The 17,877-nt window shown below is 40.1% G+C and overlaps 2 protein-coding genes across 2 annotated transcripts; one reads left to right on the forward strand and one right to left on the reverse strand.

The window, feature by feature from the left end:
- Window positions 1-303: 303 nt before the first annotated feature.
- Window positions 304-3,796, forward strand: LOC107723475 (Golgi-associated plant pathogenesis-related protein 1-like). The gene is made up of 5 exons (XM_016532113.1): window positions 304-684; window positions 1,520-1,628; window positions 1,715-1,818; window positions 2,238-2,315; window positions 3,489-3,796. The coding sequence occupies exons 1-5, from the start codon at window positions 672-674 to the stop codon at window positions 3,647-3,649; spliced, it is 465 nt and encodes a 154-aa protein (XP_016387599.1). The 5' UTR covers window positions 304-671; the 3' UTR covers window positions 3,650-3,796.
- A 652-nt stretch (window positions 3,797-4,448) lies between these two features.
- On the reverse strand, window positions 4,449-17,781 carry LOC107723474 (uncharacterized). Its single transcript, XM_016532112.1, has 9 exons — window positions 17,448-17,781; window positions 8,962-13,725; window positions 8,614-8,865; window positions 8,411-8,499; window positions 7,282-7,353; window positions 7,031-7,177; window positions 6,507-6,638; window positions 6,138-6,260; window positions 4,449-4,773 (listed from the first exon to the last, which is right to left on the reverse strand). The coding sequence occupies exons 1-9, from the start codon at window positions 17,530-17,532 to the stop codon at window positions 4,759-4,761; spliced, it is 5,679 nt and encodes a 1,892-aa protein (XP_016387598.1). The 5' UTR covers window positions 17,533-17,781; the 3' UTR covers window positions 4,449-4,758.
- Window positions 17,782-17,877: the final 96 nt, after the last annotated feature.

Consider the following 17,877-nt stretch of genomic DNA (forward strand, 5'->3'; position numbering starts at 1 on the left):
GGCTTTCTAGTGTTTATCTGGTAGGTAAGCAAGATTCATACATCCACACTCACATTATTTTGGCACAATGTCCAAACCCCTTTTTTATTTTCATGTTTCTTTAAATAGAGATAATAATGATAACAACAGAAATGCCTTGAGCAACTGCATCGAGGTCAGTGGCACACTCTCAGTAGAAAGAGATTGTCATTAGAGACATTAGAGAAAATTATGTATAATTTTGTTATGTATAATTTATACGTTTGTAGGGCACATTCATTCTGTCGGTTTGTATTTAGTTTAACTCAAGTGTGTGGTTTCAGCTCAATGCTTCCAGCTGAAAGCAGCAATGCCAACACCATATAAGGCCACTTGGCTCATACAGATGATGTCATCATCACAGCCCTGACTGGAGAATCTCCTTTGCCCTGTACAAAGTGTGAGAAAGAAAGGGAAGAAGGTGTGGTGAGGAGGAAAGAGAAAGAAGAGAGCATACATTTGTAGGGAATGCTAAAATGGACTCAACTGAATCTTGCTTGTAAGATGTTTCAGTGTGTGGCTACCAGAGGATGAAAAGCTAGATGCTACTTGGTTAAACTGGAAAAACACAAGAGAGAAGAGTGAAGCATTGTAAAAGCTGCCAGGAACTGTGACAGTGAGGGAACTGCTTCGCTTAGAGTAGTCTTCTTACCATGGGGAAGTCAGGTAAGTGCACAATTCACTTCCAAATCCCTGTCTTGCTTTAGCATTTATGATGTTGTCAAATATATATTTTCTTCAGTCTCTGTCACTACCATCCTCTGCTGTTGAATGAAGTTTTGTCAGCACAGGTTGAGTATATGCCAGCTTTATCACGCTGTATGTGTCTGCTGGGGATTGCTAGCTACTCAATCCTTGCTTTGTTTGAGTGATAGCATCATGTAGTTGGATTTATGCCTCAGCAAGAGTGGCAAGCACAACTGTTTGGCAACATTTGTCCAGTCTAAAAGTTTTTGAATGTTCAGTGTTCTTTATAAAAAATCTATTATTTTTCAAAAGTAATAAAATATATTATATATAAATGATTGTTTGTTTAAAACAGTTAAATGTAATTATTATTTATTTTAAATTTTTAGCAGAAATACATTTTGAAATGTTGTTATCCAAAAAATACTGAAAACCTTTCAACATTTTATTCTAACACAAAGGACCAAACGTGATTGAGGGCTGTGTAAATGTTGCATTACTGTACAACCAACTACACTATGTTAAAATGCACATTAAAAATAATCAAATCCAGTTATATTCTCTACATTTCAAAGCAAAACGAAACAAAAATGGCTTGAAATTAAGATATGCTTCAATGGCTTGTTTTTTCCTATTTTTTGGTGGGCCAAATGAAAGGACATCAAGGGCCCTGGTTTGTACGTCTCTGTTCTCAAGCTAGTACTAGCCTTAAGTGATACATATTTTATGCTGTATGTTTGTTGAGTTTAGCAAAGAGTAAAAAAATTGCAGAGCTTTCTAATCTCTTGCTATTGATTCCCTGTTGACTTTGCAGCCTCCAGGCTTTTTTGTGAGGAGGTAATGAAGACTCATAATGAGTACAGGAGAAAACATCAAGCCCCACCTTTAAAACTCAGCAGTAAACTGAGCCGTGAAGCAGCACGGTGAGATCATTTCTTTCATATGCTTGTTCTGCATCGTTACTACAGTTTAATGCTCTTCAATTAAGCTGAACTCATGTGTCTTGTAGATATGCTGAGAGCCTTGCTAGCACCAGGATTCTGAAGCATAGTGCTGAGTCTAGTAGAGGAAACTGTGGAGAAAATTTAGCATGGGCATCTTATGATCAATCAGGTATGAATCCTCTTCTTCTGTTTCAAAATGACCATCTGAAATCTATTTACATGGATGTGAGTGCAGACTGCCGTCCTCTCCTCTTTGCAACAGCTGGGAATAATTATGAACCGACTACCTCCATATTCAGTCTAAAGCTGATTACTAAGTAGATTGGAATGTCTGGACAGTCTGGGGCGATGTGTAAAATGTCACTAAATGTATAGTGGGTCATATAAAGCTTTAAGTTGTACCTTGGAATCTCCAGCTGGATTTACTATAATATTGTAATTAAACCAGATTTCAAAAATGTTCAAACAAACATTCTACAAAATAAGGAATTTAGGATTATTTGAACTTGAACTTCATAATTACTGAATTTTTGGGGCCTGTCCATTTCACATGAGAATCTGTGTATGTTTGTGTGCATGTGCCAACAGGTAAAGATGTGTCTGATCGCTGGTATAATGAAGTGAACCAGTACAACTTCAACCAGCCAGGATTCTCCTCTGCAACTGGTAAGAGTATTTACAGCAGTGGCACTCCTTGAGATCTACTTACCTGCAAAGTTTACTTCCAGCTCTTATCAAACACATCTGAACCAGCATCTTAAGGTCCTTCTGTGCATTAATGCTAGACTTTGTACTTCATTCACTCCCATTCCATACAGCCTGACCAACTAAACACTGCCCAAAACCCCTCTAAAATCAGTCAAATGACTAAGACCAGAATACCTGGTTTAAGAAGTTTTTTTAGCAGAGAATGTTAACACTTTTTATTAACCTCATCATTTTAATATTTACTTAAAACAGAAGCACTAGTGAGTGACATTGTGTCCTCTTGTGTCATCCGAAATCATTTTGCATTGGACTAAACTTTGCAGGCATGTTGATTTCCATTAACGGGATTGAGCACCCTTTTTTTATATTCATAACTCCTGTTTTATAACCAAATATAATACAAACCCATACAGCAGATAAGTTTGGCCCAGACAGTGTAATACAATATTCTTCAATATTTTTTTTAAATTTGTTAAATGTGACTCATCCTATTGGAATGAAGCTTTCCAAAGCCCTCCCAGGCACAGGAAATCCCCCATGAAAGTCAGCTATGAGAAGTCTCTTACAGTGTGATGTCTGACTTACAGCTGTTAACTCACCCCCTCAGCTTTTATTCACCTGGCCTGTTGTCAGCTTCAGCCTGCAGGAAATGAGTAATACTACCCACCACCTCAAGAGGGCAGAACACATTTGAAGGAATCACAATTCTACAGCAGTTGATTCAAAATCTTCTGAAGCGACTATATAGATTGTGGATAATGTCTATACTGACTCTAAACCTGTAAATATGTGGTTTGGCATTTAGGAATGGGTGTTCCTGTAAGCATATGGTGTTGTCAACATCAAAACTGTGGGTTTGATTCCCAGAGTAAACACAAAGTGATGTAATCACCAGCAATTAGCTTTGGATAAGCATCTGCCAAATGCATAAAATGTACTCGAGTCTCTTATACCACTCAAATGTTTCCACTGATGTCTCTCAGCATATAAATATTTAACTTAGCACTAACACAAGCACCACATGGTTTATGTGAGGCAAACATGCATACATACTTTGTGACAGCCACACGGACATCCTATTCCTCACTACAATACACACCAATTAATGTAAGAATCATTGTTTTGTTCTAGGTCACTTCACTGCAATGGTGTGGAAAAGCTCAAAGGAACTTGGTGTGGGTAAAGCTGTGGCCTCAGATGGTTCTACCTTCGTAGTGGCACGTTATTTCCCTGCCGGCAACATTACCAATCAGGGCCACTTCCAGGCCAATGTCCTGCCCCCTAAAAGCTGATCCAAATATATCTGGACACAGTGAGAACGAAGGTAGGGAGGGGAACTGAAAGAGGATGGGGAACAGCTGAAATTGGAGAGACTTTTACCTGGAGGACCAAACGCAGCGATGGTTGGCTTTAATACACAGATCATACTTGAATAAAGAGCTTCTATCTTTACATTTTCAGGCTTTTATTAACGTGAATATAAAGAGGCTTACATTAAACTAAAACGTTGAAGCTAATGCTGGTTATATAGTTAACTTTTCCATAAAACTAAAGTCTCATAGTGGTAAGGTCATTGTGTACCTGTGTGTGCATGGGTGATGTCAGCATAACAGTATTAGAAATGATTTTTCATGAATGAAGCAGACACAGATATAATCACGTACCTCCACTGCACTAAAATCTAATGTGGAGATTTCTTTGGGATGCAGTTTTCATGCTGAATGCGAAAAGAAGTGTGTGACTCCACAGGACATTTAAATGCATGAGATGTTGCAGAAAAAAAGTTTTGTTAATGTTCATCCCTTTATATCATAGACTGATAATTCATCATTGTTACTTTGGTCATCTTTTTGTTTTTGTATATTGATGTGGATTAAAATCGACTGTTCAAATAGTCTAGCTGATGTCATGTTTGCATTCAAAATGGAGTAAAAATATTATCTCTGATTTGTAGTTGCACAATTGTGCACAATCCATATAATTTGCTCAATTACAACATGCTAAAAACATGCTTCTGTAACCAATGTAAGTGCAATTTTCGTGCCATGTGCACTATTTCTGCATTCAAGAAAAGATAAATACACACATACCCCAGGGGAAAGTTCTAAAAAAACAACTTCAGGTCAGATTCAAACCATCAGCTTTGAGGATATAAGCTTTTATTTCTACAATCTTCTGATCTACCATCTGAGCCATTAAGGCAATATTAAAAGTTTGTTCAAAATGTATAACGATACATTTTTGTTTGTAAGGTGCATTTATATGATTCGTAGATAATGTTGGGAAACGAACAGCTCTGGTTGTAACAGATTTATTTCAGCAGGAGTTTGGGCGGTGCAATATAGCAGCATTACTTGGGGAAGAAAACACACAAGGGGCGGGGAAGAAGTATTTTCCTCTTTTACATGGTCAGCTCCTGAGAATAGACAAAAAAAAACAAAAGATCAATAGCAATTAAAAGGTTTGCTCATGTTTTTGAATTATTGTTGCATTTGCAGGGACCAGATGACTCAAAATGCTCTCACAAATATAGTAACACTTTGAAAAACAGTAATCACTGATACAGAAAAAACTAAATGAAGGGACTAAATTATGTGTTCACAGTTAAAAATGTCAAAAATAGGGGTTGGGTTAGTTTGTTTGCTTATGGGAGGTCCTGTTATAAGAGGGAATCTATTATAGTGCCGTTTTATGGGATTTTGAATTGGAGGCAATCTAGTGTAAAATTAAGCATTACACTGCTGCAGGGCTCGCAAAATCGCTAGCCCGAGGTCCCGGGGCTATTGTGTTTTCCAGTCGGGCTACCAAAATGTATCACCACTCTGCCCGACGGGCTATCTTAAATACAGATCTCCCACGGGTCCTTAAAAACTCCTAACGTGAGTTGTATCAAACTTAAGGCCATAAAAAGTTTTAAATACGTTAAATGGTATAAGAAATGTCTTATAATTTCAAGAGGTCTTACAGTTGGGGACGGAAAGACAAGAGCCGCGCTGGATTAAACTTCAAAAGGCATGATGTCATTGAATAAATATGAGTGCTGCACGTTTCAAGTCAAAACCCGCTGGGATGTCTTTATTTGAATGTATCTGAAGGGAACCGACTGTCCTCAGAAACGTGTCGTTGGCATTTTAATTTCATTTGACCTATAATTCCTCGATTAGCCTATATAAGTCACTTTCGAATATACGTAAATCATAGCACATTTCAGAAGATAAAAAAACGCGAGTTGTAATCCGGAAAATACGGTATAGCAAATTATTTTGCGGACCCCCCTGGCTTTGCGGGGACCCTGGACCCCAGTTTGAAAACCCCTGGTCTAAAGGCTGAAATGCTGTTGTATATGATTTTTGTTTTTGTGTAAACCTGTATCTGAACTGTAAATCATGTAATTTTATGGCTCAATACTGTATGTTACCATAGACATTATTCAACCCCACTGATACGGTTCATTGTACTTGTGCAGCTCTTAAAACGGGTCATAAATTGCCTTAAATTTATTTTTAAAAATTCTGCAGATACCCTGTAAATAGTGAAATAAAATTCCTTCCTTCGTATTTGTTGATATTTGTGTATTGAAAATATTTTTGATTTACATTTAAACTCCTATCTGATTTTCTATATTAAAAAAAAAAAAAAATTTGGGCTAGTTAAATAAATTTTCGGGCTACCAAAATCTGAAGAGTACCTGCCCGAAGGGCTACCAGGGATTTTGAAATTTTGCGAGCCCTGCACTGGATGTACAAATGCTGAATGGCTAATATAAAAGCAATCTCTCACCATAATGGCATTGACGATGTCATTCTTGTTGTGGCGCAGTGCACGGACTGCTTTAGCTCGAGACACATTGGCCTGTGCCATCACCAACTCGATATCTCTCTGCTCCAGCCCGCCCTCATCCAGCTTACAAACAGCGAAGAGAATATGGTTCATATTAATTCAGCTGCTTCATTCATGCAAGCATATTATTAAAAGGAAAAGGCCATCCAAAATGTTGTCATTAATTTTGTCGTTATTTACTGACATTATTTTTTCCACAGAAAAAAGAAAGTCATAAAGGTTTGGAACGAGATGAAGCTGAGTAAATGCCAGAATGTTCTTTTTTTTTGGTGAACTATCCTTTTAATGGAGGAAATGAAAGATTTATACCTCCTCTTCTTCCTCGCTCTCTTCTTTTATGGTCAGGCTTGGTGTGATGTCTGATGGGAGAGGTGAGGGGTCAAGAGGAACCTTAAATTTCTCTGCCGCTGCCTTGTGTACCTGCTGTGACAGGTCTTCAATCTTACAAAGAGAAGAAGAGACAGACAGAATGCACAGATGAAGACAAACACAGATCAAGATATAAACATTTAAAGGTCCCCTGAAATGCTTAGAAACACGCAGCGTTACTCTATGTGTTGACGTCATTTTAAGCACGCGAAACCAGACTTCTATTTTTCCTCAATGGAAAGCATATTTACACTGTTTACACAATCGTTCCCTGTCCCCTATATAGTGCACTACGTGCCATTCACTGAACAGAAAATACTAATTCTGTGGACAAAGCTTTAATTTTGATTTCATGGGGACTTTAAATATTCATCTTGCAATTGGAAATCTGTGCCACTGCAGCCAAATTTTGGAAGATATCCTTGCATATGGAATAAGAAAAAAAATTATGGGAAAATACCAACCTTGGCCTCTCCAAAGACTATGTAAATATCTGAGGCAGGGCTTTTGAACACATCTGGACGTGTAATAACAAAGAGAATATTCTTGGATTTCCGAATGGTGATGCGTGTCACTCCATGGATCTGTTTCAGCCCGAGCTTTGACATCGCCTTGTAATGATAACAACCACATGGAGGAAAAGAGAGTAGGTCAGGGAATTTGTGAACAATATAGTGAGTCTTAAAACTGCATGAAACTGGATGTGCAGTCCCACCTTTCGTGCTTTTTTCTCACTTCGACTCTGTTTGGCTCTGCTCACTGACTCATCAGCAGGAGAGTGTGATAACTATGAAAAAAAGAAGATATGATGTATGAAGAGAGCATAGTAGGACCTAACATTGTTCATACAGTAGACTCAACTAGATTCAAAAGTGCAAAAATTGTTTTTTTTAAGAATGTTGCATGCAAGTATATCTTTGCTAATGCCTTTGAATAATGTTCTATGCTGCACTCAAAATAGTTTTTTTTGCTGCTTGTTCAATTTACTTAATTTCAACATTTACACTAGCTGTCCAGTTCCACTAGCTGATTGTAATTAAGTGTAAAGCATGTGTTCCATGTGTTTTTTTACCAACACTTTACATGACATATGGTTAAAACAAAGTAACATTAGTATGCTAACATGCGCTACTGTTATACGAACTAGTAGTTAATTGTAAGATACTCAACTGGGATAGTTTGACATATAATGTTGAGTTTTACTCAATTCAGGTACTTTTCTGTTACACACACACAGTTTGAGTAGAAATCACAGTTTAATTTAAATACCAAGTTCTGCCATGAAACTAGATTGCGCAGGCTGATGAGTCCTTAACATAAACTGATGATATTCTTAGCATTAAACGGCTTGTCACAAGCTGACTGGTTCATGTTGCATACACAGCCAATGAGCTTGCTGCTTTACATTTAAATGGCTGGTTAGCATTCGCTTGAGCATTGCAGCGCGTTTTCAGAGTTCCTCTGAAACCCTGCACCTTCCCCAGCTTCACCTGTATAGATCTGCTACAGGTTATTTTATAAGCTATTTGTGCAGCAGCAGTATGTATTAAATACTCACGGCACCATATCGACATATGTATTGGCAGTAGCAAGTTCCTGTACTTGCTTACAGCAGCAATAATCTACAAATACAGCAATAACCAACAGCAGCAACAATTCAGCAGCAGCAGCAGCATTGCAGATCTATTCCAAGACCAAATACATTAACACTGTCATTTCCATTACCATGCTAAAATCTCCCGAGAGTTGTCATGATAGAACTTAGTTCAGCCAAGAATTATTATTGGTCTGTGAGTTACATCTGTAAAGCAGTTTTGAAGATTGCTAATGAATCTACAGCCCACCTGTGGATTTGAGGGTCTCAGCAATGTCCCACTGGGTTCCTCTAGCTCAGGTACTGAACCATCACTGTCTGTTTCATTACCTGAACCTACTAAAAGAAAGAAAGAAAAAAATAATGAATTGCTTTGCTTTGCAATAGAGGCCATAAAAGAGGTACTTGAGAAAGATGCTGATGCCTTATGGCTAAAACAGATGATAAACATACTATTGTTTTTGAAGGGGATATCCACATCCTCTGGGCCTTTTGATCGGTAGCTAATTGGGCACACGTCTCGCTCTATACTCAGTCGCTCAGCTTGCTTTTGCTGAGTTTTTACCAAGGAGTCTGGTCGTGGACTGATGCAGGGGAGCATCTCTCTTTCATCTGACTGATTCAGTGTTCTTTGGACATGGGTACTGTCTGTTTGTCCAGTGGATGTTGTGGACTGGGACTGTTCTGTTCGGTGTCCCTTGCATACTACTCAAGAAAAACACATAACATGTATATAGTTAAATACTAGTGATTCCTAGGATGAAACAAACTAAACAAAGAAACAAACAACCAATAGCTTACCTGGAGGTTTCTCATGTCTGCATGGTTTTGCTGTCATGACTGTTCTCTCAGTTTCATGATCATATGTGTCTTGAATAGGAAATAAAGTTGGTGTTTGCTGGTCCTCTGTTTCCCATGCTGCTGATTCCATACTGCTTATTTCAGGAGTCTGAAGGGGCCTTTGATAGCCAGGTTGGCTGGGTTTGCTGTCAGGAGCTGGCTGAATATGTGAGAAAGCAGCAGATGTTTGGGAGATGTCATGGATGGGCTGTGACTCCTGAATGGGGGTAGAGAGATCCTTCTCCTGGACAACAGTGGATGAACATGCTGGAGAGACTCTGTCTTGGTCTGAGCTGTCCACCCTGAGGGATGAACTGCCCCCTACGTGATTGTCATTGATGTCTCTTGTGCTTTCTGTCAAACTTACTCTGCTCAAAGAACTGTCTGAAAGTTCTTTCTGCCCATCTGGCCTTGTAAGGTCTGCTAGACAAGTTACAACCACTGGCTCTGTATGAACAGACTCTTTTGGCTCAATAAAGCTAGGGTCAGGGGAGTGAAACATTGATTGTTCTGGTGTTTGGTTAAGTTCAGTGTTCTCTGTTATAGAGACATCATCTTTCTGCTGAGTTTCACCAAATTCCTCTCTCATTGAAAATATATCAAAATGTGGAGCTTGATTACCTGTAGTCTCCATTTCCTTTCCTTGGCACTGGATCTTTTCATTTTCCATTGAGGCTAAATCTGCAATGTTGGTTTTAAGGGCATCAATTACCTTTGGTTTTGTGGCATGACCTGAATTAGCAATCTGTGCTGTTTTTGGTGTTGCCTCATCACTGTCAGCTTGGGAAAGACCTGATTTATGTGAATCACCATCAAGATTTTTGTTCTGCTCCAGAAATGAAACATTCGCTGTAAAATCTTGTTCCTCTCTCTTTTGACATGTTTTCAATCCCTCTTTTCCCTTCTCATGTGAGTCAGATTTATCGGTCTCCTGATCCTGAGCGTCAGTTGTAGTCTCTTGTTCAAGATGTTGTCTCTCAGTGGTTTTAGCTTCATCTGTTACCGTTTCATTTTTGATGTGATCCTCATTTGAAGCCACATCATAGGAGTTTGATGTCTCTTTATGTGAGACAGAACTCTGTTGGGGAATTGTTGCTTCTGAGGGGTCAACAATCTTTATATCAGTTGGTTTCTTTCTGAATGTGAAGGTGCCAAACGATCCTCCTTGCAAGTTGAATGTGAGCTTGTTTTCCAAGACAGAGTCAGTGTTTGTTAGGGTAATTTGTTGAGAATTTGAATGACCCTGATTTGAAACTGGACCAAGATTATCTGATTGGTTAGAAATGACTGTTTTTGAAGAAGATCCACAAAGATCAGCGTGTTCTGGGGAAATGGTTGCTGTTAATGTGACATTATCAGGTTCGTGACAAGATTCCAGATCCTGAGGCCGTTCAGAAGTTATTTCATCACTTTCCTTACTTAATGTGTCTGAAGATAAATCTTCTGGAATGTTGAAGTCTGTATTTGGAGTTTGATCTTTCACATCTTTCGCATCATCTGAAAGCATATTCAATGCAAGTTCTGATGGAGCACTCAGGATTAAGGGTGTGCAAGTTTTTTCTGGATCATTCCACAATGGCACCAGACCCTTATCTGAACTGCAATCTATGAGCGGATTGCTCTCTGGATTTTGAAGGTTATTTGCATCATCCTCACCCCCTCCTGCCTCTGAAAGATCTTGAATCGATCTCCAGCTGGCAATGTTTGACTCAACCACACCAACATCAATGTCTGTCATTTTCTCTTGGAGGTCACAATATCGGTTGTTGTCCTCATCATCACCCATGATGTCTTCTCCAGTGGCAATGTTATCAGAGACAGGCAAACCTTTACTGTGCACTGATCTAGCTATCTCACACATGAGTAGATTTTCAGCCTCAAAGTCACAGCATTCACCTAAAGACAAGGGGTCCCTTGGTGTCCAACTCTCAGAGTAAAGTTCCCTTTCTGTCATATAGCTCTCAGAGTTCTCTTTCTTTGGCGAAATGACAAGTCTGCTGTATGTGGAGCAGGACATATTTTGAGAGGTATGGTTTACATCATCATTGCCAGGTTGATTCTCTGTCAGATTATCTTGATTCATGGAACGTTCAAATGGTAAAACATCAGTTGATGTTAAATTATCTGACACCTCACACAGTTCAGGATAGGCACAAACTGGAATGTTTGTGGGGCTGCAGTCATCCAGGTATGTCAGTTGGGGGACTCCCTTATTTAGGTCATTGGTTGTGGTTTCTGCTAACTGCAATGATGTGTCCAACTCCATACTATTTCCATTTTTCTGATCCAGTTCCTGGCTATCATCTACGTTAGTCTTGTAGCACATGTCAGCAGCTGTAGCACCTGCCACACAGGAATCAATTGTACTATAATTTTGTTCTACTTTGTCTTGATCAACAGGTAATGTTGGATCATCTGTGGCAATCTGCTGTCCTTTCTTTGATGTTACAGTGACTGTTGAGGGATCTGTACTCTGTTTGCCTTCCTTATCCATTGTTTTGATCTGTGCAGTCAATTCTTTTGAAAGCTCACCCTTCAGCAACGTTGTTTCTGAAATTTGTTGTGTGATTATGCTTTCACCATGAACATTGCAGTCTGCCAGATTCTCTTGAAGTTCTACACGTGGAAGTTCAGATGATCCAGAGGATATCTCCATTTCACTCTCACTGCCAGAAGATTCGGGTTTTGCATGGCTTACTGACTGCACAGGTTCATCTGGCCCAGGGAACTGTTGGGAGAGTTCTGCATGCTTCTCTGTGCAGTACAGATGCTCGTCTTCATCCCCGTTATAAGACGTGGAATCAATTGAGCCCTCTGTGTCATCCTGAAAAGCAAAGGACTCATCTACACCTTCGTTTATTGAATTCTCTGAAAGGGAATTTAGGAAAGATGCAGAGGTGTCATCTTCATTTGGGTCTTCCACTTCCCTTCCAACCCTCCAAGCTGCCTCTTGTTGCTGTGCCTCGTCATTAGCCACATCTTCAACATCGCACTCATCTTCATCATCCTCATCATCATCCTCATCTACATCGGCTTCCTCCTCTCCAGCAGCATATGCATCCACATCATTCCCCTGCTCATCATCAGTGGGGAACAGGGTTATATCCATGGAATCTGCCTGGATTATCAGGCTTCCATGGAAAGGCAACATAGAAGCAGGAATCATTGCATCACTCCCAAGCCCATCCTCTCTAGAATAGCCATGGAACAGAGGAGCAGAGGAACCAAGATATAAACTATCACTGCTATTTCTTTCTATGTCTACAGTCTCTGGAGAGTGGGTGACAGGGGTTTTGCTCCCTGTAACCAGTGCAGCAGATGCATTATCGTCTGGTATTATAGGGTGATCCAGGCTCACAGATGGCTCTAAGAAACAGGCATTGAAATCTATTTCAAGACTTTGATGTGAATCATTAAAAGTTTGAGTTGCATCAGGGGCTTTCTGGAAATCTCTAGGTCTCAGAGAGCCCTCAGACACCCCTGTGTCCTCCTGGCGGTCTGTCTTTCTCCTGTTGCTGCTGCTCTCTTGTGTGGAAACATGTTCTATCACCCAATGAGGACTACAGGTGTCCCTTGTTAGTATATCCACTTCACAGGCAACATCTTGCAGCAACTCCGGCATATCAGGTTTACCCAGACAAGCATCCCTCTCGTTACCAGTTCGATCATCTCCAACCTCATCGCCGATCTCGGAGAGGGACTCCACATAGCAAGCAGGAGCTTCTTGCAACTCTGCCTCAGCTGTTAAGTTTGGGGAGCATGAGTGGGAGGTGCTGGAGGTGTATGAAGTCCAGCTGCCTCCCTCAGCAGTCATGTAGGAACCAGAGGGAGAGGTAGGAGGGGAGCACAGATCAGACTCATCAGTTGGAGATCCTGGACTTTGGCTTGGGCTCCCTGGGCGCCACTGTTGCTTGAGATGTGAGCAGTAAGCCATCTTAATGGGGGTGGAAGGGGCTGTATAATAGCGATCAGGATCCAGTCCTGGAAGGACACCAATGCGTTGTGGGTCAACTACATAGGGAGGCTCGGAAAATGACAAGGAAGGCACTTCACCCTGAGATAAAGACAGTGGCTCTCCCTCATTGTCTGGGAAAAGATTACTGCTGTCTGTCAATTCGGCATCTCTCACTTTGGACTCTGGGACTTGACATTCAAGTATCTGACCTATACTTTTCTCCTGTTCTGGAACTGAAGTCAAACTCTTAGCCTGATCTGCAGTAGAACTCACCTGACCAGTATCTAGCTTTGCATTTTCATCTAGCCCAATGTGCCTTTTCATGGAAGGTTCTGAGGGCTGGTGTCCTGAACTAGGTGTTTCTTGACCTATCTGCTTTCCTAGCAGCACTCCACTTTGTGTGTCCATGTTTCTCAGCAGAGCCTCTTGCCCCATTACCACCCTTGAGTCCATGGTCTCTGGCTCTTGAAAGTCACTTTCTATTTCTGATCCAGTTAGGACTTTGATCCGTTCCATTTTCACAGGACCTCGTCTGCAGGCTACTCTACCAAACCGCCCTGTTGGTCGGCTGATATTTCCAGAATGCCCTTCTAATTCAAAACTTGCACCCTCAGGCTGTGGGCGAGGAGATGTGGTTGGTTTGGCCATTATCAGGCGGGGTCCAAAAGGAGTACATATTGGGGAGAGTTTTGGAGGGCTGCTTGGAGAAGGACTGGAGGCACTGTCTGTTGGAGTTGAGGCTGAAGAGCTGGATGTTTGACCAGACAGATCTAAAAGATTAAAGGAAAAATAATTATTACATTTTGTTCTATACATGAAAATCTGCATAGATTTATTATTGAGGTGACACATTTCTGCATGAAAATTTCTTTGGCAAAGAAAATCTTTATACGGTGTTTTACAGCACTCAAAAACATCCTGACAATATTGTATATTATAAAAATCATTTATGGAAAAAGATTATGAAATGCCCAATAAAATGACTTTAAATTGAATCAGCCAGCTGATCTCTTTTTATCCATCTATGTTGCCCCAAACATGAATAGTAGTGCCACTGAAATGTCACTGTATGAAATATTCAATACAGTACTGCAAAAGGTCATCTGAACTGCAGTTATATAAAGTGTTTTAAACTGAACTGTATGCAATAAATCCAGCAGAACAAATTAATTTCAATTTTATATGACAATTAGCAGAACTGTCCAAAAGTAGTATAATGTAGGATGGGATAACATTACATGCCAGAACATACTTATGCAAGTTGTGATACCATAACCATTTGGTACGAGTGTTTCCACAAGCTCTGATCATACTTAAAAGATATCATAACTGAACTATTGTACTTGTATTCAGGAGAAGTGAGGGTTTTTGGTGGGGGTGTGATGAGGCCTGAATGGTCAACCCCGTGGGGAGCATTTTAATGTCCAGAGAGTAATTGGACGTCTTTGTGAAACAAGGATCTTTTTTTGCCTGCACGACAAACTCAGAGTGACAGCATGGATTTTAAAGAGAGCAAAATAAGCAGCAGTGTCAGCAGAAATCTCTTTTTTTTTCTCTCTGGATTTCTAATACCAATGCATGCACACACAATGTATCTACGTGAAAAGGATGGAAAAGTTAACAATCAAAATAGTTAGACAAGTGTATGTGTGAGTACATGTACTCGGACAACTAAATTATCGGTTTAAAAAAAAAAAAACCTAACACTTTATTGTTGAAGAGCACCTGTCACCTCTCATAGCTGCAATAGTCAACAGAGATACAGCCAGTGACAGTCATGTAACTCATTACACTAAACAGAAGCATGACATTCACATGACATTTAGTGCATTTAAATGCGTTAAATTTTTCCTAACATGATTAGCACAGAGCAGTTCCTGTCAGCTCTTCACCCACTGCACTGATTATCTGACAGGTCTGTGGCAAAATGGAGTTGTTATTAGATTATTTCCTACTCCTCACTTCAATCTCCTAAATTCTCTCAGTACAGTTCTCATACAGTAACAGTTTACAGTAATTGTACAGTAATTTGTTGTTTTTTTTCTTATTTTGTCCATTGTCTTCTTTTCCCTTCTCATCATGTGTATCACTCTTCGATCCTCTCTCCCTCTAAATTTTCTTCTCTGTATCACAATCTTATTCCCTCCCACTTGTCTCTCCTTCTGTGTCCTAAAAACGTCACCAGAGGGCACAGGTTTTCTGCACAAGGCAGCACTGTTTTGGAGCTGTATGCAAAGCGATCACTGTGTGTGTGCGAGTGTTCACAAATAAGAGGGGCCTTTGTTGCATCAAAAACGTCATTTGCAGAGCAAAATCACTACAGGGAAAGGCAGAAGTGTGTTTTTGTTTGTACATGTGTGTGCAAGTTTTGCACACTTTTGTCCTACTTCAAGTTACACCTGCTCGAGGCACCTCCTCAAATAAAACAACAGATGGAGTTATGTCTGACCTCTTTCTTGATTGCCCTTCAATCTCAGACCTCTGTTGTTTGTATGGTAGGATGATCTAAAAACTATGATTTATTGTTAAACATGAGCTGGAACAATGGAAGTGAGTAGACATCATCACCATTCCGAATGCAGTTTCAAATGCCATACACTTTCATACTTGTGTAATACAGCAAGTCCTGAGGAATATCTGATGCAAGAGGGGCATTCTACAAAATCTTTCCTTTTCCATTGCTTTCAATTGACGTCAAACATCGAATTTTGTTCATTGACGTAACTATTGCGGTGAAGAAAGATATGCATTGTTTAGGTTTAAAACAAATGCTAATGAGACTTTCTGAAGCAGTGGCTGACTGAACAAGGTTTTGTTCTTAGAGACAAGTGAATCTAAATTATGAAACATCCCTGTTAACTTAGCAATAGATTCCCTAATGGTAGGTCTGTTGTGTCAGCTGCAATATGATACTTGTCAACAAATAAAGCTTTGATAATACTTTCATGGCTAAAAACTTTCATGTTTCATAGCTTTTATTCTGAGAAAGTCACAGAGGGTTATGTATGGAACTGGTGTATGCTGTATAGAGCAGCCTTCAGCAAAGACAAATTAACCCCAAATGTCTGATCATCTAATGTCAGACCTATCTGATCCTTTGGTATGTGTGTGTGTGTGTGATGTAATTGAGAGGGACAGAATAGAAGCAGGCCAGGCAAACCCGACATCCACTCAGCATATCTAGCTCTCATACTGTGCCAACATATTATTCAATTAAAGAACATCTCTTCTTTCACAGTGCCTTTAAATATTCAATAGCAGTTCAATAACAATGAAATGTGAATAAAGACATCAACTGGAAATGGAAAGGCCTTGTTTTTGTAACAAAAGTGTGTGGATTCTTTTCTGGACACACAAAAGTAATATCAAGTATATTTTAATACTGACAATAGAAATTATACACAAAACTGTATCATTGCCAGGTGGGCCTGCAAAAAATGCCGTCATATTCCACACTGCTATTCAATACCACACCCTTATCATTACTGAACACAAACATTATTGTGCCATCGTGTTTTGTGACGTCCAATTCAACACACATCGGATTTAGAGGCAGAGTTCACTGAGACGACTACAAAATTTACGAGCACTCGGTCCCAAGTCTCCTTTCTTCTTATTAGTTCAGTTATCTAAAGATAGTGCCAGCAAACTGTCACACATGAGGGTTCTCTTTTTTAGGGCAATCTTTCCACTCGTTAAAACACACACACACGCCTGTATGCTTACTGGAAAATTCCTTTTTGCAGATTGTGCTTTCTTCGCTAATTATTCAATGTTAAAAGTGATAAGCCTGTATAAGCACACTAAGAGTCCCAAACATCCCAGCAGACAGTTTGATAAGCATTCACTGCATCAAGACAATTAACTCCATTACAAACCATGTGCCCAGAATTTAACCACCTACCATTAGCACAAGATGGAGTAACAAAAACTGTTTGTGTTAATCAAGCTCATTTAAATGTAGTTCAACTATACATAGCTACTCTGTCATTTGTGACAATGTTATTTATTACTTTTTGTACATAAAATATGGGTGTCATTCCCTTAACAAATGTTATTCTTTTTTGTACATAACATAGGGGTGTCATTTCCTCAACAAATAGACAAACAGCATCTATATCTTATCCGAAAGTAACATCTTAAATCAGATCAGTGTCATTTCATGCAGGCATGTTATGGACACCTATGCACTTGTCCTAAACAGCCTTGATTCCAACTGATGCTGTAACTTGGGGTCCTGAGAGTGATGCTGTGTCATGTCTGGTAATTAAAGGCAGGAAGGAGGAGTGTGTGTATGCGTGTACTACAACCACTAAGTGCACACAATGCTCTTTTAGGACTCTGCTGGATGATGTTCCTGATTTCAGGCTCAATGTCTTAGCAAATAATTATATTAATTAGACACGCTTTCAGCCGAGCATCCTTAGTGTACTTCTACGTATGTCCTTCTCTGTCCCTCATGTATCATGCTGTGAGGTGTGTGTTTGCTTACCTGGTCCTGGCAGCTCTGATTGTGGGTCTCCAGAGTCCAAAAGGCCCTGTGTGGGGCCGCTCCGATGTGCAGTCTCACCGGGCATATCTGTGTGGCACAGCCTCTGACGCACTGCCTAAAAAACAGGAGCCAGTAAACTGAGGACAGAGAAAACGAGTATGGGATGTTGCCTCCTCAGCGCAAAGATACAGATTCGTGTTCACTGTTTGTGCATTAATGTCAGCATGCATGTGAGAAAGAGAGAGAGAGGGGCTGCAGAGCCACGCCGGTAACAGCATGGGAAATCTGAGCGTGAGCTGCAGTATTCGCTCTGATTACGAGAGAGCCCGCCCCAATCGGACTCTGTCGCTCTCATTACCCCTCCCTTCCTCACTGCTGTGCTGCTTCATAACCTCGCTCTCCCCCTCCCCCCCTCTCTCTCTCTCTCCCC

This window comes from Sinocyclocheilus rhinocerous, unplaced genomic scaffold, assembly GCF_001515625.1.
Source record: "Sinocyclocheilus rhinocerous isolate Xijiao unplaced genomic scaffold, SAMN03320098_v1.1 scaffold241, whole genome shotgun sequence".
In the NCBI taxonomy this organism is placed as follows: domain Eukaryota; kingdom Metazoa; phylum Chordata; class Actinopteri; order Cypriniformes; family Cyprinidae; genus Sinocyclocheilus; species Sinocyclocheilus rhinocerous.